The sequence below is a fragment of the Pinus tabuliformis genome, chromosome 7 (genome assembly GCF_031772625.1).
Source record: "Pinus tabuliformis cultivar Carrire ecotype Pingquan chromosome 7, CPIR1, whole genome shotgun sequence".
Taxonomy (NCBI): domain Eukaryota; kingdom Viridiplantae; phylum Streptophyta; class Pinopsida; order Pinales; family Pinaceae; genus Pinus; species Pinus tabuliformis.
This window is the reverse complement of record NC_142293.1, coordinates 1,478,677,701-1,478,702,493: the sequence shown is the minus strand read 5'-3', so window position 1 is coordinate 1,478,702,493 and position 24,793 is coordinate 1,478,677,701. Positions and strand designations below refer to the sequence as shown.

The 24,793-nt window shown below is 38.1% G+C and overlaps 2 protein-coding genes and 1 pseudogene across 2 annotated transcripts; all 3 read right to left on the bottom strand.

Moving 5' to 3' along the window:
• Positions 1-7,080: 7,080 nt before the first annotated feature.
• LOC149253410 (pyrophosphate-energized vacuolar membrane proton pump 1-like) lies at positions 7,081-16,028 on the bottom strand. The gene is made up of 3 exons (XM_089456829.1): positions 15,726-16,028; positions 7,652-7,711; positions 7,081-7,538 (listed from the first exon to the last, which is right to left on the bottom strand). Exons 1-3 carry the CDS (start codon positions 16,008-16,010, stop codon positions 7,332-7,334), a joined length of 552 nt encoding a protein of 183 aa, XP_089312955.1. The 5' UTR covers positions 16,011-16,028; the 3' UTR covers positions 7,081-7,331.
• A 1,283-nt stretch (positions 16,029-17,311) lies between these two features.
• Positions 17,312-18,458, bottom strand: LOC149253409 (pyrophosphate-energized vacuolar membrane proton pump-like; annotated as a pseudogene).
• A 1,465-nt stretch (positions 18,459-19,923) lies between these two features.
• On the bottom strand, positions 19,924-22,129 carry LOC149253408 (pyrophosphate-energized vacuolar membrane proton pump 1-like). Its single transcript, XM_089454469.1, has 5 exons — positions 22,005-22,129; positions 21,518-21,569; positions 20,533-20,826; positions 20,347-20,404; positions 19,924-20,233 (listed from the first exon to the last, which is right to left on the bottom strand). Exons 1-5 carry the CDS (start codon positions 22,127-22,129, stop codon positions 20,025-20,027), a joined length of 738 nt encoding a protein of 245 aa, XP_089310595.1. The 3' UTR covers positions 19,924-20,024.
• Positions 22,130-24,793: the final 2,664 nt, after the last annotated feature.

The following is a 24,793-nucleotide window of genomic DNA, read 5'->3' as shown; positions in this document are numbered from 1 at the left end:
AGGTATGCTGTTTGAAAATTGGATGTGATTCTGTCTTGCTAATGGAGTATTAATCTATTTAAATGCCATTCATAGTTTAGAGGTATAATTATTATTCTGGAGATTTTTTAAACAATTCGGGGAAAATTGATTTAGCAGCCTATGCGGCAAAAAAATTGTTAGACGGGCCAGAATTATGCAACTGCTCTGAAGTCTGATTGCTTTTTACCTACAGATTAAGAAGGGGTACTTACAGATTAAGAAAAGGGAAGAGTGAGGCAGTTTACTTTGGGCATAAGCTGCTTGGTTCCGCAGACGACCTTCACAGGCATTACAGGGACCCAGTTCCGGCGGGAGGCAACCACTTTGGCCTGGCATAGTCTACAAAATGAAGACAGAGACCTGGGATTCTCAGCAATAAGGTATTAGTAACCCAACTCTGGAGATCCCAGCGCCACATAGTTGTTACAAAGATCCAAATGGCAGTGTCGTAAAGATCCACACGTCGTAAAGATGCAGACGTAAAAAACGGAAGCTACCAAAGGAATCATATTAAACTTCCCATGTATGCCGGTGAAACAAAACTGGCATTTAATGTGCTCAGCTAATAGCTAGCATTAAGTTAGCTAGGATTTATAGTTTGAAAATACGAAACCAAATAGTACTTATAACATATGCTTTTGCTCTTCAACCTCGGGAAGAGGCCAAATAAGAAGGAGAATATATCTGTATTGAAAAACTTTGGGTCGTGAATCGGTCTTTGTGTAGAAACTTTGGTTATATCTTGATCAGTGAATTCCACAAACAGGTGAACTAATGCTAAGATCGGCACAACCGATTACTATAGTCCCTGGCCATTGCCAGATGGCAGGGACTAATAAGGACACTTGTTGTGGATTTAACAAGAGACAAAATGGAGTCATGCTGTGGGTGTGGAGCAGTGTCCATAAATGGTCGAGATTCTCGTCTCATTGAGTAACTGGTGATGATCGAGATGGAGGGCAGAGCATTGAAGAGTTGATTGAGGAAGGCTTAGAGTTAAGGAGTTGCGTTGAGTAGCAGCAATGTGCCACATCAAATCCCATAATTACAAGCTACAACATTAGCGATTTTTTGTTTTATGAGAGGTAGAGAAACACGAAGAACAATCATCCCACATAGGTGAAGATGAAGCCAAAACTTCCACGATGCTGCAAATTAGTATATGCTTTGATGAAATTAATTGTCTTCTTTACTTTTTTGGGTTTTTTAAATGAAACGTGTTGAACCCGATCAACTTGACATGTAAATGCAATTTGTTAGAATGGATCACTGCAACCGCTGAAAAATTGGAGTTAGAAAGATTCAAGATGAAGACATTAAGTTTGTATATGATTTTAGAAGAAGTTGATATTGTTTAATGAAATGTGATGGTGGCAGTGGATAGTAATTGGTTGAAATTGGTTGAAGCAGTAATAGATGGACAAACAAAGTAAAGGATTATATGTTGAAATAAAGCAGACTAAATATTTTGTGAATCACACATGTATTTGTAAGCAAGTATAATTTTTTGTAGTGGTCTTTGGAAAGTATGTACCTGGTAACTCCATGAGTTTGGGTGTGTAATGTAAGCCTGATGAGGCATGTGTAACCTCATGAAGTTTGTGGGAAGCTTAAAACAACTTTGTAATTGCAGATTTGTGGTCAGCCAAAAACCACTTTGGAAGTGCAGGTTTGTGGTAAGCCAGAAACCACATGTGAGCGTGTATGTAAGGGTAGGTTTGTGGTAAGCTGGAAATCACTTTGCAATTTAGGTTTGCGGTAAACTAGAAACCACAAGTTGTAGAGTGAAGTGGGCATGGATTCCCATAGGCATGGTTTAGGGTCATCGACAAAACCATTGGCATGGTTTATGGTAAGCTGATAAAACCTAGAGCATGGTTATAGGTAATCCGAGAAAACCATGATGACGATGATGGAGTGGGATTTATAGGTACAAGTACATGTATGCAAATAATGGTTGGATGAACCATGTACACAAAGGACATCCTAGTAAACTCGCGGTTGCAGGGGTTGGTACTCATGCATTCTAGTAGATGGTTGTTCCTTACGTTGACATATTCTTTTTTGATCATGTACTTAGAAAACAAGACCACAATTAAACTTTGTTGATTGAAAGTGATAAAAGTAATTAAAGGGGGGACTTGGAAAAATGTAATTCCTATTTGTCATTGTTGTCATTCATTCTATGTTTAGGAGTTTGTTCCTAGTATTTGGGAGTTTGTTGAGGTCTAGTTGGTTGAAAGATTCTCTTCAACTAGTTGACTTCCTAGATTGATGTGTGGTTGAGATATTCACTCAAGAGATTGTATGTCCAAGATAAATTATCTATCTTGAGACATAGCATGATGTATTTATATTGTATTATTATTTTCATGTGAATACAATTCTGAGTACATTTAGAAAATCTCGAAACATAACCTGATGTATTTATATTGTATTATTATTTTCATGTGAATACAATTGAGTGCATTTAGAAAATCTTTGTGTTCACGCGAAAAATTTCTCTTGCTACTTACACGCATATATAATGTGCATTATTGATGAAATCCCCGCTCTATTATTTGTAGATTATTAGTGAAATTGTTACGAGTAATCAAGACATTCAAGTCCATGTAAGAGCAACTGCCAACTTCATATAAATATAATATTTTCTTAAGATAAAAAGAAATCTTCAAAAAAAAATTGGGCATTTCTTCCCTTTGAAGGATGATATCCAATGTAAAGCAACAACTTAAAAATTAAATATAAATTTTAATCAAGATTTTGACCAACAGTCAGAAATTTAACCTAAACATTTTGTTTCATTCGACAAGAGAATTAAATGAACTGACATTCTTTTTTTCACTAAAATCTATTTAGTGCCACCAATCTGACAATGAAATTTAACATAGTTCAAATCAACTCTCGCACGCAAGAATCCTAAAAGTAATTAACCTAGAAAATCATTACATTCTGGAACAAAAGACCATATGATAGCATAAAAGTGAAAACTGTAAATTGAGTAAAACAGTTGAAATGCATGCCATTTTCCTAGACACCAAGCGAGCTTTATCCACGTATACAATGACAAACCTTTGAAAATTTCCAATTTTAAAACAAATATCGAAAATCGCCTCTGAGGTGGTCAAATGTGAGGAGACAATTTTCTTAAAGATTCACATAATTCCCTAATTCTTATATTCAAAACACTTTGATGTTGCATTTTCATTGTCATATCAGAGAATATGTAACTTTCAATGGTGTTTCTCATCAATATTAATGAGATTTTTAAATCTGATTGTGACTCCATGTTTTTAAGTATACAGAGGCTTCAACTGTTCATACTTAATTTTTGGTCATCGCATTTTCAATTTTAATACTTGGAATAATGTTTACATTCATCACATATTCAATTTTAATACTTGGAATAATGTTTACATTAGTAAATAGGATTAGTTTGTTGGTTGTTGGAGTTTTGTTGAAATTTTTTTTCAACAATATTTTCTTTTTTTCGAAATATGTTAAATCTCATAAGCACTATTTATGTAGTTTGTAATTTAGCTTTAAATGTAATATACAAATTATTGTATGTGAAATATGTGTCCTATATTTGCTCCTCTAATTTCTTACTTGGTATCAGAACAAGACTGGGCCTAACTCCCCCATAAGAAAATGGCCTAAGTAGCATTTGCACCAGATGCTGCAAAGGAAACGCCGTAAGTCGGTAGTGCATATGGAAGAAGAACATAAATGAAAAAAATGTGATATGTTAGGTGATCTAACTACAACCAAATTTGAATGAAAAAATAAATCCAAATGTTAAATGTAATACAATCAAACAATCTACTCAAACCAAAAGCATGCACAACTTCCTTAGAGTAGGATAAATTTATCGTTATATTTCAGGTTAAAGATACAACGCTAAAGTTAGATCACGCAGTTCTGTTTTATTTTTCGCGTCTTTCTGAATTCATTTTTCGTCAGTTAGATAGAGTGCAGATCCATATATCTAAGCAATATATATATTTTTATGAACCCTATGTGTCACTTATAAAAGAGAGTGAGAGTATCACTTCCCTTCGATGCTTAGCTAGGGATGGAGTTTGTCTCTCAGCACAATATAATAAGAGGTATAGAACATGTTGTATAGTGTGAAAATTTATTTCCACATAAAACATGCATTTCTGCATTTTAAGTGTCAACTTATTGAAAAAATAAATATAAATTCAAATGTAAAACTCTTGATACTTAAAAAAATGTCAATTACCCTCCTGTGAGGATGATACCATGTAAAAAAATATAATATGAGAATCTAAATGTAACATGCACCTATATAAATCACACGATAAACTCAATTACAAGTCTAAATGTAAGATGCACCTATAACATAAAAGTCTGAATGTATGATGCACCTGTATAAATGACACAGGAAACTCAATCACAAAATGATCCATATGAGAACCACATCAAAGCAACACTAAAATGAAGCCCAACACATGCTAGACATGAAAAAGACTTTCTGGAACTTCCAAATGGCCCTGCAATCCTAATTGAGATTAGGAGGCACTGAAGATAATATACATGACAAGTCACAACGCTAGTCCTTAAATTTAGTTCTCTAAGATACAGAACTAACGCTAACACTTCTTTCCTAATTGTGAATTTGAGGGCATCATACTTCTTGCATTCAAATTAGTAAACATTTTCAGGATGCCCATTGAGTAGGGAACTATGCAGCACCTAAATCTAAACTGGTTAAAACATTTATATGTCAATTCTGATGTCACATAAATATAATTCTGTTTTTGGCACTCTCAATGTGAAAGTGGCCAGACCACATTCCTCTTCATAACTGAATTCTATCTGGGTAGAATCCACATAGACGGCTTGTGGCCTCACAGAACAATATGCTCCAAAATCCCCGCAACCTCGAACCTTCAAATACACTGTTGAGGTGTTTGGATCGAACTCATATGCACTAATAGCTCCTCCAGAGTTGAACATTTTGATCAGTCCAATGGGAGCAAAAGAGATGTCGTTGGCTAACCCCTGCATTAGATGAAACAATTTAGTGACTCTAGAATAAGTGGTTCAAGATTCAATCCATGCTTGATATGAATAAATTCCATTTGAATGGAAGCAAAAATTTGGAAGGCAACATTAACAGAACAACCATACTTGGATGCAAATATAACCTTGAATAGAATCACAAAAAATTGTCATAGTACTTATACTAAATTTGCTTCACACTTTCCTCTTAGTGCACATTATTGACAGTAAAATATCACTGGTAGAATATGTCAAATTAGAATTTCTATCACTGGTAGAATGTCAAATTAGAATACCTGAAGCAAGGGTAAAGTACTCTACAAAATGCACAATCTCACTTCCCTTCGATGCTTAGCTAGGGACGGAATTTGTCTCTCAGCACAATATAATAAGAGGTATAGAACATGTTGTATAGTGTGAAAATTTCTTTCCACATAAAACATGCATTTCTGCAATTTAAGTGTCAACTTGTTGAAAAAATATATATATATAAGTTCACATCAAAGCAAAATTAAAATGAAGCCCAACACATGCCAGACATTAAAATGAATCCCAACACATGCCAAACATGAAAAAGATTTTTCTGGAACTTCCAAATGGCCTTGCAATCCTAATTGAGATTAGGAGGCACTGAAGATAATATACATGACAAGTCACAACGCTAGTCCTTAAATTTAGTTCTCTAAGATACAGAACTAACGCTAACACTTCTTTCCTTATTGTGAATTTGAGGGCATCATACTTCTTGCATTCAAATCAGTAAACATTTTCAGGATGCCCGTTGAGTAGGGAACTATGCAGCACCTAATTCTTCTTTTAGATGGCAACAAAGCAAGCATAGGCACAAAGTTCAGCATTGTCAGTTACCATAATTCCAACAAGGATGGTGGTTTATTTGCATGTCAACCTGACCAAACAAGCATTAAAATTGTTGTTTTTAAGCAAAATAATGTAGGATATTTTAATGATTGGTACCCAATAGGGGTTGACCTCTTGACCAAACAACCATCCCAAATCTGACTGAACAACCATTAAAATTGTTGTTTTCAAGGGGAAATAGTGTAGGACATTTTTCATGATTGGTACCCAATAGGGCCTGAGCTATTTTCAAGGTATAATGAAGATTTGGGCTTTTCTATGGTTCACCAATTTATCTCAAGTCACTTAGAAAATGAGTGGGTGATAAGAGTAGTGCCCCTAGCGAACCCTGTTTTTTTCAAAGCATGTTGTCACTAAATAGCGTTTTGATGGACAGCCAAAAGTAATACTGGTAGTAACAAAATAGGAGCTGCAAATATTGGCAGATTTTAATATATATATATAAAGGATAAATTGTGCACTTTTATTCCACATTAGGCACCGCTCTGAGCTTCACAAATAAAACAATTTTTTTTCAGCTTCTAAAGTTCCAAGCTAAAGGACTGTAGATGTTCCCCTCATATAGAACGCTCGAACAGAGTATCTGTCATATTCCTTTTGCACTACCACTATATTTAGCCTAGAATCAATGACAGAGAAGCCACTGATATAAAGGGGAAAAGTACAAACTGCCTGTCCGCCATTGCAATTTATAGGCATTAAAGTAATCATACATGCTTCTATCAAATAGCAACCTGACTCAGTACTGACTCAGTAAGGATACAACCATAACTATCAGTTCCTTATGCACTGCTAGTGTACATATCCGGTTACTAATGATATTAAAAAAATGATACTCATTTAAACAAGAAACAATATCCTACACAACAGTGGTTGTTGTCACACAAAACAAGAAACAATACCATGCACAACAGTAGTTGTTTTCACAAAAAACTATATAACAAATTCTCGTAGATAGCCATCTGTCTACAACAGCAATTTAAGGTATATCTGGGATATAAGATATAGCAAAACATCTACTTCTTGGTATTTTACCTTAATTTAAACATGATATAAACCCAAGTGATTACAAATAAAGTAATTTTTCTGCTAAAATGTCATCTAACACATTTCAACTCAAAAACAATTGCATACATCATGTCCAAGCACTGATTAATGGGAAATTTCAAATAGTTTATATTTCATGAAAAATGGCAATACAAAATTTGACCCAATAGTTGCAATAACACAGTAACCAGAACCACAACCTCCTTCAGGCATTTACCTAAAAAAACTAACATTTTGAACAGGACCTGCCACTAGCAATATCCACCAAGAATCATAACGTTTTGGACAGGTTTTTCTCGTCATACTCAAAGAGAAAAATGATGCCGACTAGTATAGCTTGAAAAGGATTTCTGCAACTAGAAAAATTTAAACAGCAACCCACCGTGGGTTGCAAAAAAAGGTTCAAACACCAGTGACTCAACAGCCATAAGCTTTATCCAAATATTTAGAGATGGTCCAGAGGTGTCCTTCAATGGGTCTCCAATGGTGTCACCAATGACAACAACTTTGTGCGGATCGGACCCTTTTGGACCAAGAGTCCTGGCATGCTCTGATGCACTAGCCTATCACAAATTACACAATTTGGCGTGTGTCAGATATGCAAAATATGGAAAGTATGTGCTATATGGCAAATTTCGATAACAGACAACATCAACACTAATTAAGATAAAATTACCTCAATATACTTCTTAGCATTGTCCCAAGCAGCACCAGTGTTGGAAGCAGAAATAGCAACCTGACACCCATTTAATTAAACATGATCATGGTGTTATAGATCTTTTTGGGCACTGCAACCCCAAGCATAAAATGTCCATAAACCAAGGGCTCCTAAGTCCCTAAAAGTGTTGTTCCAACCCCTAAAGGAACAAGGTCAACTGATTACAGCTTCTCCCAGAAGTTCTCCATGAAAAACTACTCAGAACTGGTCAAAACAGGATCATTGCACCTGCTCCATAGGCAAAGTGCGTTGCATCTCACCTAAGTACACTCTGTGGGTGCGTTGCATTTCAAAAAGCCCTTCTATGGGGTGCGATGGGCGAGAAGAGACAAATGGCAGTGTCAATCCGCGAGGTGGAGAGGCATGGAATCTTCCAGAAACTTCTCCTGTGACACTTGCCTCTCTGAATTCGACCAAGGATGAGTAAGAGATCATCAATCTCCAAGTGGAAGCAAGAACTATCAGAGGGAAGACACTAATCAAATCACAAGCTGACTCATCTCCCTTACAGATATCTATATATGGATCCCTCATCCCAGAGATCTAGAGGCTGGAATTTTGCATCTTGTAAGTAATTGCTGTTGGTTTCTTGAGGCAACATCATAGTGTTGGGTGATCTAAACTTTGCATGAGGTGAAGAAGGGCTTACTTGTTGAGAGGATGATGCTGGGTCAGAACAACTGGTTGTAACTCTTTTGGCTCTTTCTTGATTATCAATAAAGCTATTCAAGTTTTCCTCCATACTCTTGTGTAATCTATGTTTTGTGCATTTGTATGGTCAATTTATATCTGATCCTAGATTGTTTATGATAATAGATCCATGTTCTTGTATAGTGTTATGTTGCTTTGATTCTACAGGTACTCTGTGAAGCTGGGTATACAAGGAAGCGAGTAGCAAAGGACTATCAGAAGAGAGAGGAATCGAGCAAGGAACCAAGCGCAAGACAGAGGTTGGTCTCCTTTATTCTTCTCTCATCTATCTTTCATAAAGGAAAACGAAAGTAGTTTTACTTTGTTTGTTTCTAAGGTAGCTACCACACCTTAGTGGGATTAGCAGTTATGCATAGACACTTTTCCCTGTAACAAAATGGCGACTCCGCTGGGGAGCGACTAGGTTGTTTGTTTATCTACCTTTGTTTACTTTATAAACTTACAGACGGAGCCTGAAGTTGAGCTAGGTAGCTTTCGAACTGCATTTTCTATGCAAATGCAAAGTAGATAAATGCCACTTCAGTCAATCTCCGGGTTTTGTTTATGAATTAAACAACTGATTTACAAACTCTCTAATTGCCCTCGTGGTGGCTCTAGTAACCTCTTTAGATCTACCCCTGTTGTTGATTTACTGATTACCACTTGCTCGGCCAAAATCCCTGAACTGAACTGCAAACTGTGACCCGGAACCTAAGCAAAGTCTCGTCCCTGGCCCAGCGCAGTCTCTGTTTTGTGATTCTGAAATTCAGCACACTTCCCGAGTGTAGTAGGTGCGCTGCATTTCAAATTCACTGTGTTACAGGTGCGCTGATCAGACTAGGCATTGTTCCTGAATGTTGGTTTCTGTTCACTCTTTTCAGATCTATTCAAGAATTTTGCTGCCTGTAGTCAGTATATCTCTGTTTGAAACCCCTTTCCTTGCTGTTATTCCGCCTCCATTGTGCAAAGAACTGTAAATGCTTTTGTGTATTTGTTGAGTCATTTTCAGTTCTCCTTTGCAAAAAAGTAACGTAATTGTACTGTTGTTTCTTGATTTGAAAGTGTCGCAAGTGTTGTTTTCAGTCATAAAAGAGAGTCTGATTGCTCTTGATAGTCGATTACCCTGTTACTATTGTATTTGATCTGAATTAGTAGTTTTTCTAGTGTCGAAAGCAAGTCTTCATTTCCAAATCGCAAAGTGTTGTCATTGTCCTCATTTTGATTTTGAAAAGAAACTTGTTAGTAATTGTCGCTTGAAAAGTAATTCAGATTTGCGCATTAGCTTTCTTTTTATCATTCACATATTAAGAAGGCTGAAAACAAATACATGCATGTGCATTTGCATTTAGACTGTTTGATTGGTTTGATTTAGGACAGTGCATATAGTGTGTGCTCTATGCTCTTTGTGAAAGAATACTGTCTCTCTTTCCTTAGTAGCTAGGATTTTCATTGCACAAAGAAGATAAAAAGATTGTTTATCATCTTAGATTACATTTTAGGAATTGTACATCCACATCACGCGGTGAACCTGAAAGGAAAATTTCTTAAGCAAGATCAACTATAAAATAAATTTAATGAATCTAACAACGCTTTGGAACCTAACGCACAACATCTAGAAGTCTAGGCTAGAGACGTATTCCGGCTTCGTAAAGCCTGGTAACTGTTGTTCCCACTGTTTGTTGGGTGATTCCTCCACTTTGAGACGATAAGTGCCAATACGGACTTGTGCTCCCACGTACCGTCGAGTATATTTTGGGAGACCACAATAGGCTTAATCCTTTATCCTTAGGAAGCCGTGTCTACCACCCTATCGATCGCAATGCACTGAACACAGCATTCGGGAAGATTGACTGCCGTACCGTAAAAGTATTCTGCAGTTTTGCGATTGGTTTGGTAATCCCTCTGCCTAGATTTCCAGAGCAGTCCATTTCGTTCCTTTTCAGACTCCTTAATGGAAAAGGTCCATCTGAGCACTTGTCACTTCAGGCTCATTAAAAATCGAAGGCGACTAGAGTCATCTTTTGTTTTTTCTCGACTCTTTAAAATTGAAAAAACAAGTTGTGTCAAAGCGTCTAAAATTTATTTTAAACGGAATAATCGTCACCTTTCCTACGTTGGTCTTGGGTTGAGAGAATGGAGTCCACCAACCAAGGAGTTCCCCTTGGAGGAAATCCTAGTCCCTTCTCCTCTTGGGGAGATGTTGGTGCACCCCACATGGCCACATTGTCACTTCCAGGATTGACGATTGGCTTGCCCGTATGGCTTTTCTCAACCTCCGTCGTTTAGAGCACCGCGATTCCTGAACAATCAAGTCAGCAACTAGACAATTCCAGAGTTACCCCCCAACCCTCTACTTCGTCCAATTCTTCCTCTCCTCCTTCCTCTTCGCTTGATAGGGCTGATAAAGCCAAAAATCAAGTATCTGAGAAGAAGAAGGAAAAGAAGAAGAAAGAGAAGAAGAAGAAGGAGCCAAAGGCGAAAGGGGGCAACCAAGCGTCGTCTAGCGAAAATCCACACACTGCACCGACCAGGCCTAAATCGCCATGTGTCATTTGCAAAGGAGACCACTATCATAGAGATTGTCCCTGCATCCCTCGGATCTTAAGGGACTGGTCTCCTCGTTTGCACAACCCGATGTCGTCAACCTCTGATGATCATGTTGAAAACGCACCGTCGACTAGTGAAGGTGAAGCCCCTAGACAAAAAGGAAAGTGCAAATTTCCTTGTAAACTGTGTGAAGGCAATCACGCCGTCCATCGTTGTCCCTTCTTAGACGAGGCTAAAAGAGTTTTGGATGATCGTCCGGTTTCACCGTTACGACTTCCTCCTGGATATAAGAAACTCTTGCCGAGTTCGTCGCTAGTTGAAAATCCGGCTGACCCGCCCAGGTGATCGGCCGAAGCATCTATCATTGAAGATAAACCTTCTGAACCCATACCAGACAAAAGTCAAAAGGTCGAGGCGGCAGTTGACTCGGTCTTGCCTTCAGAGGTTCCATCTTCAGATGATACAGTCACCGAAGAGAACAAGGATGACACCGTCCAAATTCTTTTCGTAAACACAGACTCCGATGAACATGGGGACAATTTACCCATTCCTTTACCACAGGAAGGAAGTTCGTCAGAGTCGTACTCGGCCGTCTATTCGGTCCCACCTCCAAGCAACCTAGTTGTCTCCTTCGACTTGAATCAGCTAGGCAGACCCCGTTTACCGGCCAGTATACCATTCCGAATCATTGTTCAAATATATAGAATGGTTATGGCCGGTACCATCATAGATGAAGGGGCTTCTGTGAGTATCCTTTCCTCGACTTCTTGGAAAGCGCTTGGTTCGCCATCGCTTTTGCCTGAGATGAGAAATCTAACAGGCTTTGACAAAGGAACCAGTCGACCGTTAGGGATCCTTCCCAATGTGCCCATAACATTGAGAGGGAAAACCGTTCATATGAACGTAATGGTAGTCCAAGGACCCCTGGATTATAATCTACTCCTTGGACGAGACTATATTTATTGCATGGGAGCCATTGTCTCATCACTCTTTAGAGTAATGTGTTTTCCGCATGAAGGAAGAGTGGTCAAGCTCGTAGACCAGCTTTCATTTCCCGGTTCACACATGGAAAATAGTCATATACCATCCCTAAATGGTATTTTCACGCAAGGAATGTCTCATCAATCCCCAGTCCGTCCTCCTGATGAGCGCGAGTGATTCGGAGGACATGACTGAAACCCAGGGGGCATGCACCCTGGTCTGCTTCGGCAGGAAAACTTCAGGTATAGGGTAGGTTTCCGCGAGGGATATATGACTAGTCTGAGGCTCCCGTCCGTGATTGGAAAAGGGGGTTGGACTGGAATAAGATTCCCTTGTCAAAGTTATGTGGGTGGAGGCGTCTGCGCCACTCGCCTTTGTCTATTTCGGTAGGCATCGCCGAAGAAGTGTTTTGTTTGAAGTCCAGATAAAACAATCTTTGGTAACCTGAAAGAGGTAAACCTTTCCTGATAAAACGAATGTCTTGTCGGTAGAATAGAAGGTGACCTTGAAACTCTATTTTATACCTGGGGGCATGCAAACCTTTTGGCATGCAAGCGAAGAGCGACCATTTATTTTTTAAATTTGTAGGTCCTCTAACCCTTTAAACTCGTAGGATTGGTCGTTTCCTAACTTGCATAAAGAAAGGATGTGGGGCAAAGATTTCAAAAATTTCCGTTTTTATATATGAGACATCCTTATTATACAACTGGATATATTGAGCATGTTTAACGCGGACTTCATGCTCGTTAAAAAATAAACATAAGCAATGAGCAAATGTTTCCCCCAGCGTTTAAGTTCAATAAAAAATGAACCAATTCCCGGTAAATAACCATAGTGAATGTAGTACTTCAGCCTTTAAAAGCCTTGGTCGTGTTCCCATCATCACCTCCACTCTGTATTGGCCGATCATTCACCTCCGTTTGATTGTTTACCCCTTTTGAGGAACAGCTGCGAAGAGTGATCCTATTAGCCATCCTTGTAACACTGCCGTGATTGGAAAATTCCAAACCTTACCTGGAATCAGCTGCTACCCAATTTTATCACTCGTTCCTCAAAGACGAGTCTCCTTTAAGCTCTTTTCAACTGACTCGTAAAATATGAAAAGATTGCCGAGCCATTGGCCTCTCCAGCTCGTTAAAAGGACCAGAAGTGCTATCCCTCCTTTAGATTTTAATCTTTTTGGACCTAAGGGATTATTACACAAAAAGATCGAGCGCTTGTTTTATTCGGCTCGTTAAAAGTATCGAAAATTCATCCCTTCTGTATTGTTTTATACTTTTTCGGACTTAAGGGATTAGATGACGAAAAAGGATTTTTGGAGTTTCCTTTACGTCCTTTTTCAGACTCTCTAAAATTGAAAAGGACCGAGTTGTCTTTGTCGTTAAACTCGTTAAAACCTAATAGCGACAAACTTGTCCATAGCAGACAAGAACGAGTTTCACTATCACTAGGCTCGTTAAAACATAGCGATGGGTTTGCCCGAAGGGAAAATTATAGAACAAGCATATGTTATCCTCCTCAAGCTTGACAAAAATAAAGAGGTACCGGTCAGCAATGACTGGGGAAAAATTGGGAAGAAAACTTGAAGAAACTTTGTTGGTAGCAAGTCGCTCTTGAACATGACACTTTCACTCCGCATCCAAGTCGAGTTGCGTTGTTTCATTCATCGGTCACATCACCATGGTCCCATCATGCCATCCATATTTGGGGTTAATGCTACCAATCCATCACGTCAGTGTCGCCGATATGTTCAAGAGAAGTCACTCAGAGAATTCACCTGTGTCTCACCCGCTGCAATACATTCACGCTCCATTCTTTCATGACCGCCACCCTAAATCTTATATCACCAGATCGTTTTCACCTCCATTAAAATCATTTGCTCCATTCCGTGTCATTGATGTGGGATTCATTAAGGCCCTCCTATGACAGATCGCTTCTTGTCGACATCAGCTCATTATCCAAGAAGTCGATCTAGGAACACCCCTTTCAGTACTTTGAAGCTTGCATGCCTCAATGGCAAGTTTCTCACTTCCGACGACAGGTTTACATCAATGGCCTTCGACCGAAAGATTTTGCGTGGTGTTCGACGCCAAGTCCTTTATTCACACCACGTGAATTGTACTACAGTACCTTGAGGGTCATTATCATTATCGGTGATTCCTCTCGCGCCTGTTAACAACTTACATCATTGGCTGGTAATGAGGCGATGTCTTTCCATGTTCGACTCCAGAACACCTCTCACATGGATCGACTTGTACTTTGAGTGAAGATCGAACGAGATTGAAGACCCCGGATTTAGTTTCATCCATCTGGGCTGTGATATATATTTAGGAAAATAAAGACATCAAATGTACATCATTACAGCACAGATAATCATCCAATCAAAGGGATGATGGCTCTACCAGAATCATTAGTCTACACTCAGACGATTGTCTGTCTTATGTACATGAAAATGAATTTATAAAGCTGAGCATGGGAATGCCCGCCTCAGCTAGATCATGAAAATATTATGAAGATAATGTATTGTATTGTATCTTATTATAGGTCTCCTCCTAGCTTGAAAGAACTTCGGATCCTCATGATAAAGCATTTCACCAGACATCAAAAAAGATTAACGACCTCATGCTTTAGGGGGAAACTGTTATAGACATTTTTGGGCACTGCAACCCCAAGCATAAAATGTCCATAAACCAAGGGCTCCTAAGTCCCTAAAACTGTTGTTCCAACCCCTAAAGGAACAAGGTCAACTGATTACAGCTTCTCCCAGAAGTTCTCCATGAAAAACTACTCAGAACTGGTCAAAACAGGATCATTGCACCTGCTCCATAGGAAAAGTGCATTGCATCTCACCTAAGTACACTCTGTGGGTGCGTTGCATTTTAAAAAGCCCTTCTATGGGGTGCGATGGGCGAGAAGAGACAAATGGCAGTGTCAATCCGTGAGGTGGAGAGGCATGGAATCTTCCAGAAACTTCTCCTGTGACACTTGCCTCTCTGAATTCAACCAAGGATGAGTAAGAGATCATCAATCTCCAAGTGGAAGCAAGAACTATCAGAGGGAAGACACTAATCAAATCACAAGCTGACTCATCTCCCTTACAGATATCTATATATGGATCCCTCATCCCAGAGATCCAGAGGCTGGAATTTTGCATCTTGTAAGGAATTGCTGTTGGTTTCTTGAGGCAACATCATAGTGTTGGGTGATCTAAGCTTTGCATGAGGTGAAGAAGGGCTTACTTGCTGAGAGGATGATGTTGGGTCAGAACAACTGGTTGTAACTCTCTTGGCTCTTTCTTGATTATCAATAAAGCTATTCAAGTTTTCCTCCATACTCTTGTGTAATCTATGTTTTGTGCATTTGTATGGTCAATTTATATCTGATCCTAGATTGTTTATGATAATAGATCCATGTTCTTGTATAGTGTTATGCTGCTTTGATTCTACAGGTACTCTGTGAAGCTGGGTATACAAGGAAGCGAGTAAAAAGGACTATCAGAAGAGAGAGGAATCGAGCAAGGAACCAAGCGCAAGACAGAGGTTGGTCTCCTTTATTCTTCTCTCATCTATCTTTCATAAAGGAAAATGAAAGTAGTTTTACTTTGTTTGTTTCTAAGGTAGCTACCACACCTTAGTGGGATTAGCAGTTCTGCATAGACACTTTTCCCTGTAACACAGGGAGATCTGTATACAGACAGAAATAAAAGTCTAACACATAGAGCAACAGTTACCTGATATCCAGTTGATTACAAATGGTTAGGGAGATGTGTATACAGAAAAAAAATAAAAGTATTAACACCTAGAGCAACAGTTACCTGCACACCAGATACAAGAGCACCAGCAAGGATACCTGATAGAGTTTCCACACCAAATAAAGTACCAACAATGAGAGGTGTAAGCATCACAAGGCAACTAGGAGGAATCATCTCTTTTAGCGAGGCATCAGTTGATATCTTCACACAAGTTCCATAATCTTGCTTCGCATGACCTTCCATCAGACTAGGGATGGTGTTGAATTGCCTCCTAACCTCTTCAACCATTTTCAGTACTGCACTACCAACACTTTTCATTGTCACTGCAGAGAACCAATAAGGAAGCATTGCCCCAACAATTAAACCAATGAATGGCATTAGCTAGGGCTAGCTTGCACATTGCTTCTTTGTTGTACGTGCAAGGCTGACTTTTTGTACTGAATTTCTCCACTGAACCAAGGAACGGAAATATAAGGGCAACAAAGAAGACCATGGAAATGCTCATGTACTGGTACTTGGTGAATAAAAATGAGTTCGCTCCTGTTAGAAAGAAGGATCAAAATGAAAAAAAAAATGTCAGGTGTTATAAGTTGAAAGTAAAACACCACCAGACTAAAGGTTCCCTCTCATACAGAAACCATAGGGGTTGACCTCTTGACCAAACAACCATCCCAAATCTGATCGAACAACCATTAAAATTGTTGTTTTCAAGGGGAAATAATATAGGACATTTTTCATGATTGGTACCCAATAGGGGCTGAGCTATTTTCAAGGTCTAATGAAGATTTGGGCTTTTCTATGGTTCACCAATATATCTCAAATCACTTAGAAAATGAGTGGGTGATAAGAGTAGTGCCCCTAGTAAACCCTGTTTTTTTGAAAGCATGTTGTCACTAAATAGCGATTTTATGGACAACCAAAAGCAATACTGGTAGTAACAAAATAGGAGCTGCAAATATTGGCGGAGTTTATATATATATATATATATATATATAAAGCATAAATTGTGCACTTTTATTCCACATTAGGCACCGCTCTGAGCTTCACAAATAAAACAATTTTTTTTCAGTTTCTACAATTCCAAGCTAAAAGACCGTAGATGTTCCCCTCATATAGAACACCAGAACAGAGTATCTGTCATATTCCTTCTACACTACCACTATATCTAGCCTAGAATCACTGATAGAGAAGCCACTGATATAAAGGGGAAAAGTACAAACTACCTGTCTGCCATTGCAATTTATGGGCATTAAAGTAAACATACATGCTTTTATCAAATAGCAACCTGATTCAGTAAGGATACAACCATAACTATCAGTTCCTTATGCACTGCTAGTGTACATATCCGGTTACTAATGATATTAAAAAATGATATTCATTTAAACAAAGAAACAATATGCTGCACAACAGTGGTTGTTGTCACACAAAACAAGAAACAATATCATGCACAGCAGCAGTTGTTTTCACAAAAAACTATATAACAAATTCTCGTAGATAGCCATCTGTCTACAACAGCGATTTAAGGTATATCTGGCATATAAGAGATAGCAAAACATCTACTTCTTGGTATTTTACCTTAATTTAAACATGATATAAACCCTACTGATTACAAATAAAGTAATTTTTCTTCTAAAACGTCATCCAACACATTTCAACTCAAAAACAATTGCATACATCATGTCCAAGCACTGATTAATGGGAAATTTCAAATAGTTTATATTTCATGAAAAATGGCAATACAAAATTTGACCCAATAGTTGCAATAACACAGTAACCAGAACCACGACCTCCTTCAGGAATTGACCTAAAAAAACCAACATTCTGAACAGAACCTACCACTGGCAATATCCACCAAGAATCATAACGTTTTGGACAGGCTTTTGTCATCATACTCAAAGAGAAAAATGATGCCGACTAGTATAGCTTGAAAAGGATTTCTGCAACTAGAAAAATTTAAACAACAACCCACCGAGGGTTGCAAAAAAAGGTGAAAACACCAGTGACTCAACAACCATAAGCTTTATCAAAATATTTAGAGATGGTCCAGAGGTGTCCTTCAATGGGTCTCCAATGGTGTCACCAATGACAGTAGCTTTGTGCGGATCAGATCCTTTTGGACCAAGAGTCCTCGCATGCTTTGATGCACCAGCCTGTCACAAATTACACAATTTAGCGTGTGTCAGATATGCCAAATATGGAAAGTATGTGCTATATGGCAAATTTCAATAACAGACAACATCAACACTAATTAAGATAAAATTACCTCAATATACTTCTTAGCATTGTCCCAAGCAGCACCAGTGTTGGAAGCAGAAATAGCAACCTGACACCCATTTAATTAAACATGATCAGGGAGATCTGTATACAGACAGAAATAAAAGTCTAACACATAGAGCAACAGTTACCTGATATCTAGTTGATTACACATGGTTAGGGAGATGTGTATACAGACAGAAATAAAAGTATTAACACCTAGAGCAATAGTTACTTGCACCCCAGATACAAGAGCACCAGCAAAGATACCTGATAGAGTTTCCACAACAAATAAATTACCAACAATGAGAGGTGTAAGAATCACAAGGCAACTAGGAGGAATCATCTCTTTTAGCGAGGCATTAGTTGATATCTTGACACAAGTTCCATAATCTGGCTTCGCATGACCTTCCATTAGACCAGGGATGGTGTTGAATTGCCTCCTAACCTCTTCAACCATTTTCAGTGTTGCACACTTTTCATTGTCATTGCAAAGAACCAATAAGGAAGCATTGCCCCAACAATTAAACCAATGAATGGCATTAGCTAGGGCTGGCTTGCACATCGCTTCTTTGTTGTACGTGCAAGGCTGACTTTTGGTACTGAATTTCTCCACTGAACCAAGGAACAGAAATATAAGGGCAACAAAGCAGACCATGGAAATGCCCATGTACTAGTACTCGGTGAATAAAAATGAGTTCGCTTCTGTTAGAAAGAAGGATCAAAATGAAAAAAAAAAAAATGTCAGGTGTTAAGTTGAAAGTAAAACACCACCAGACTAAAGGTTCCCTCTCGTACAGAAACCATAGGGGTTGACCTCTTGACCAAACAACCATCCCAAATCTGACTGAACAACCATTAAAATTGTTGTTTTCAAGGGGAAATAGTATAGGACATTTTTCATGATTGGTACCCAATAGGGGCTGAGCTATTTTCAAGGTATAATGAAGATTTGGGCTTTTCTATGGTTCACCAATATATCTCAAATCACTTAGAAAATGAGTGGGTGATAAGAGTAGTGCCCCCAGTGAACCCTGTTCTTTTCAAAGCATGTTGTCACTAAATAACATTTTGATGGACAGCCAAAAGCAATACTGTTAGTAACAAAATAGGAGCTGCAAATACTGGCGGAGTTATATATATATATATATATATATATATATATAAAAAGGATAAATTGTGCACTTTTATTCCACATTAGGCACCGCTCTGAGCTTCACAAATAAAACAATTTTTTTCAGTTTCTACAGTTCCAAGCTAAAAGACCGTAGATGTTCCCCTCATATAGAACGCCCGAACAGAGTATCTGTCATATTCCTTCTGCACTACCACTATATCTAGCCTAGAATCACTGATAGAGAAGCCACTGATATAAAGGGGAAAAGTACAAACTGCCTGTCTTCCATTGCAATCTATAGGCATTAAAGTAATCATACATGCTTCTATCAAATAACAACCTGATTCAGTAAGGATACGGCCATAACTATCAGTTCCTTATGCACTGCTAGTGTACATATCCGGTTACTAATGATATTAAAAAATGATATTCATTTAAACAAAGAAACAATATCCTGCACAACAGTGTTTTTTGTCACACAAAACAATAAACAATATCAGGCACAACAGCAGTTGTTTTCACACAAAACCATATAACAAATTCCCGTAGATAGCTATTTGTCTACAATAGCAATTTAAGGTATATCTGGTATATAAGAGATAGCAAAACATCTACTTCTTGGTATTTGAGCTTAATTTAAACATGATATAAACCCTACTGATTACAAATAAAGTAATTTTTCTTCTAAAACGTCATCCAACACATTTCAACTCAAAAGCAATTGCATACATCATGTCCAAGCACTGATTAATGGGAAATTTCAAATAGTTTATATTTCATGAAAAATGGCAATACAAAATTTTCCCCAATAGTTGCAATAACACAGTAACCACGACCTCCTTCAGGCATTTACCTAAAAAAACTAACATTTTGAATGGAACTTGCCACTAGCAATATCCACCAAGAATCATAACGTTTTGGACAGGCTTTTCTCGTCATACTCAAAGAGAAAAATGATGCCGACTAGTACAGCTTGAAAAGGATTTCTGTAACTAGAAAAATTTAAACAACAACCCACCGTGGGTTGCAAAAAAAGGTGCAAACACCAGTGACTCAACATCCATAAGCTTTATCAAAATATTTAGAGATGGTCCAGAGGTGTCCTTCAATGGGTCTCCAATGGTGTCACCAATGACAGAAGCTTTGTGCGGATCGGACCCTTTTGGACCAAGAGTCCTAGCATGCTTTGATGCACCAGCTTGTCACAAATTACACAATTTGGCGTGTGTCAGAAATGCCAAATATGGAAAGTATGTGCTATATGGCAAATTTCGATAACAGACAACATCAACACTAATTAAGATAAAATTACCTCAATATACTTCTTAGCATTGTCCCAAGCAGCACCAGTGTTGGAAGCAGAAATAGCAACCTGACACCCATTTAATTAAACATGATCAGGGAGATCTGTATACAGACATAAATAAAAGTCTAACACATAGAGCAACAGTTACCTGATATCCAGTTGATTACAGTATTAACACCTAGAGCAACAGTGACCTGCACACCAGATACAAGAGCACTAGCAAGGATACCTGATAGAGTTTCCACACTAAATAAAGTACCAACAATGAGAGGTGTAAGAATCACAAGGCAACTAGGAGGAATCATCTCTTTTAGCGAGGCATTAGTTGATATCTTGACACAAGTTCCATAATCTGGCTTCGCATGACCTTCCATCAGACCAGGGATGGTGTTGAATTGCTTCCTAACCTCTTCAACATATAAGGGCAGCAAAGCAGACCATGAAAATGCCCATGTACTGGTACTCAGTGAATAAAAATGAGTTCGCTCCTATTAGAAAGAAAGATCAAAATGAAAAAAAAAAATGTCAGGTGTTATAAGTTGAAAGTAAAGCACTACCAAACTAAAGGTTCCCTCTCGTACAAAAACCATTTCTCATTAATCTAGTGTATCCCTATTTCACAACGATATATATCTCCTAAAACTATCTCGCTTCAACAGATAGGACACTAGAAATAGAATGAAACAAGATAATGCACAGTAACATATTGTGCAAGAGTCAGCATATTCATTATGGATGTACGGTTAAATTTATTTCTAGACCACTAGACCTAAAATAGGACAGATAACCAATAACAAAAATTGCAACTGTCAAACAAGCCATAGATGCAAGTCAAACCCCAACTTGAATGAATAACCAGACCAAACATCCTTTTTTACTTGTTGCATAAGCTCAGACATTTTCCATAAAACTTATGGGGAAACCTAAAATAAATAATTTATAGAAAAATAAAATATATCACATGTTGCATAAGCCACAAACTACACAAACAGTCCAACAAACTGTCACACCAAGAACAAACTGTAATCATAAAAATAACAAATGACTCATGAAGGCCGTCGAGATTTAATGTACAAGGCTTGGCTGAGTAGTCCAAACTGAAATGGCAACCAAATAAAATATAAATTCACTAGACTATCTAGTAGCCTTGAATGCACTTCAAATCTTAACCTAACAAACCCTATTGAACACGCCTTCAGGTATGTCTAAAAACATACGAGATAAATTAGTTCTGATTTCAAAACTAAGCATCAAAGAGTACCAAAATCATACGGGCTGCACTACAAGTATTTACATAATAGATTCTGATTGCCATATAATGAGGCATATCTCAAAACGAAGGTGATAACTTAGTTTGGATTTCAACCTTGGGAATTTAGAAGTACTAGAATCTCGTTGTTATTTACTTGCAGATTGATGCTCTGAATGTGATAGATCAGTTCAGATTTTTAATCTTACGGATAACAAGTACTAGAATTCCATTGATATTTTATTTGCAGATTGATGCTCTGCCACCAAGATTTTTTTCCCAAGAACTCTCCCACCCAAATTTATCCCTCATAAAACGTACCAAATTATTTCAATGCAACATATCTACCTATACCATACGAGGCTTTCTCGTCCATCTTTCTCGGTCCAGAGATCGATTCCCCCGGGCTTCTAAAACCTGTCGGCCAAGGCTTGGAGCTGCTTGTTAGCGGTAACGGCGAACAAAGTAGGGGCTTTGGCGGACTTTTCCCAGGGCTTTTCAAGATTGGCCGTGGCTGCTCTCAGCTCTGCTCGCTTCTGCATTTCGTAAAGCTGGCGTTCTCTCAGGAGGTGGGCTTTGAGGAGCTGTTTGGATTTCTGCTCTTACATTCTCTTCCACTGCCATTTGGTCACTCCGCCAGGAAATGTGCGAGGACCGCCTCCCATCATTCTGACTTGTCTCCATGCCGATGGAAGGCTATGGTTTGGAAGTTGGGGTTTTAGGAACTTTGGGCTAAGCAGCTGATCCTTCCACGAATCCAATGGTGAAATGACCAGGCCTGCGATTACAGAGAAAGCAGCAATATTTCTTTTACCTATGCAGATCGAATACCTACCTACCTGCAACGAACTCGTAACTACTTTTTTGTCATCAAACGAGGTATTCTACCTGCAACGAACTCGTAACTACTTTTTTGTCATCAAACGGTTCAGTGTTTCTTAATCGTCTAACATATCATCTGAGGGTAACCAAGCGTGATAGGTAGACAGAAAGGGGAGTTGATTTGATTTCAGAGGGAAACGCCTTACGGCCTAAAAATATGAAGAAATATGACTGTTCATACTTTGTACATAGAGTAGGATAGATTGTGAGATAAAATCAATTTATTGTAAGAGCTTTTTTTTCGTGTGGGCGTATATGTTCTGTGCATGAATCTGGTCGTCCATTCTACATGATATGAATGAAGTCAATGATTTTCGTGGACGCTTCGCGAGGTGTAATATGCCAGTGTCCCACGCCTAATTTCTTCAAAATATTTTGAAGAGTTTTGAGGGGGATCATGGAGTTTTTTTGCATTGGTTAATTTTGATCTGAGGAATAGCCATTTCTGAGCGTTATTAAGGTTTTTAGCAAGGGACAAACCCACCCACTACTAGAAGAAAATCGTTCACAACACATGAATCAAGGAAAAAGCGTATGTCTCTTTAGAATTCTGTGTGTCAACGCATCTACTCCAACGTTGGAGATGGTCGAGAACACGTAGCCCGTGGAGGAGGAGTTGGTAGAGTTGTTGGAGAGTGCTATTGATCAACTAATCTTATGGCTGGTGTGGTGTTAGCTGCCTGACATGGCTGGTGTGGTGTTAGCAGCTTGAAATTTCCCTGTCATTTTTCCGAATCTCGAGGAGTTGTCCGTAAAAGTCTTCACTAATTGCTCAGAATATTAGTTCTAGTTGTTTTGTCAGCGGCATACTTATGGTTTTCTCTACTGCTGAGATGTGGTTGCTAAGCATTGGCAATGGAGTAATATAAAGCTTCTAGACGGAAACTGCATCTACTATTAGGAATAATTGTTATGCGTAAAACGTGGACCATCTTAGCGGAGGGAGTGGTGATACGAGAGTTAGTTGCTATGTGAGTTTGAAGGGAGTTGCAGTGTGCAGTGTGGAAAGCGTAAAGTTGCAACGTGTTGTGTGCTGCATGAGGATTGGTGTTGTGTGGACTTGTGCTTCCTTGGAAAAGATGTTTATTGCTTGATTGTTAAAGATTGAGATTGCAAGCTTGAATTCGTTGGAAAAGAATGCAGTCGTGTAGCTGCCTAAAGGAAAATCTGCTGGAGTTTGCTTCGAAGAGAGAATCAATTGCTGCTAAATATTTTTTTGATACACTTGCATAAAAATGAGAGTCGATGTCATTGTTGTAGTCTCATTTTTTGTAGCGGGTGTAAAGATGGTAGAGCAACCACAACAATTGGTTTGGGCTTTCTCGGATTGATGGTTAGCTTATTTATATTTTTTCGGATTTGTGAAATATGTTAAAAGAATTAATTAATGAACAAATTAGCATGATATAAATTAGTGTTTATTTTGTGAATTTGTTATATACAGATAGCTTTTGTTGTGATTCGGACTTTAAGAGATTCAGTTACAAGTTAAGTTATGTTATGAGATTCATGTGTGTAGAAAGGTCAGTTGTATAATTGACTAATGTATACAGTCTAGTATTGAGATTGTCTTTTGGGAGATCAACAAACGTCAATTATACAAAGTTCATCAAAAAATAGTTAGAGGCGATAATGTCTTAAATGAGTTGAATGGGAGGCTTCAAGATTGTGGTGGTGAAAAGGACATTGTTCGGGAGACTTTCAGAGTGGGGATAAGTGCCAAGGAAGACCAGTGAGACAAATATGACATGTGAAATGTGATTTTTGTAATAATCTTTGTAATGATGTAATGTAAGCATTAAAGGGGGACTTGAATAATGCTTATATTAGTAAATAGGTAAGATTAGTTTGTTTGTTGTTGGAGTTTTGTGGAGACATTTTCTCAACAATATTCTGGTGATGATGATGAACCACACTTGTTGGTTCGAAACGCATCTGCCCAAAAAATTCTCTCATGTGATTTCTACAGAAAAACTTTGTTTAATTCATTATAGATCACAGAAGCTTGAATACAGAGAATATTCTCTTTGTTTGGAATATGTTGGATCTCATGAGCATTCTTTATGTGACTTGTAATTTAAATTTGAATGAAATATATGAATTATTTTATGTGAAATATGTGTCCTATATTTGCTCTGCTCTTTTAACTAGCCTAGAAAATTATTACATTCTGAAACAAAAAACTATATAATAATATACAAATATAAAATAAAAATATAAAAATAAAAATGGTAAATTGAGTAAAACAGTTGAAATGCATACCATTTTCCAAGACACTAAACAAGCTTGGGCTTTATCCATGTATATGATGAAAACCCTTTGAA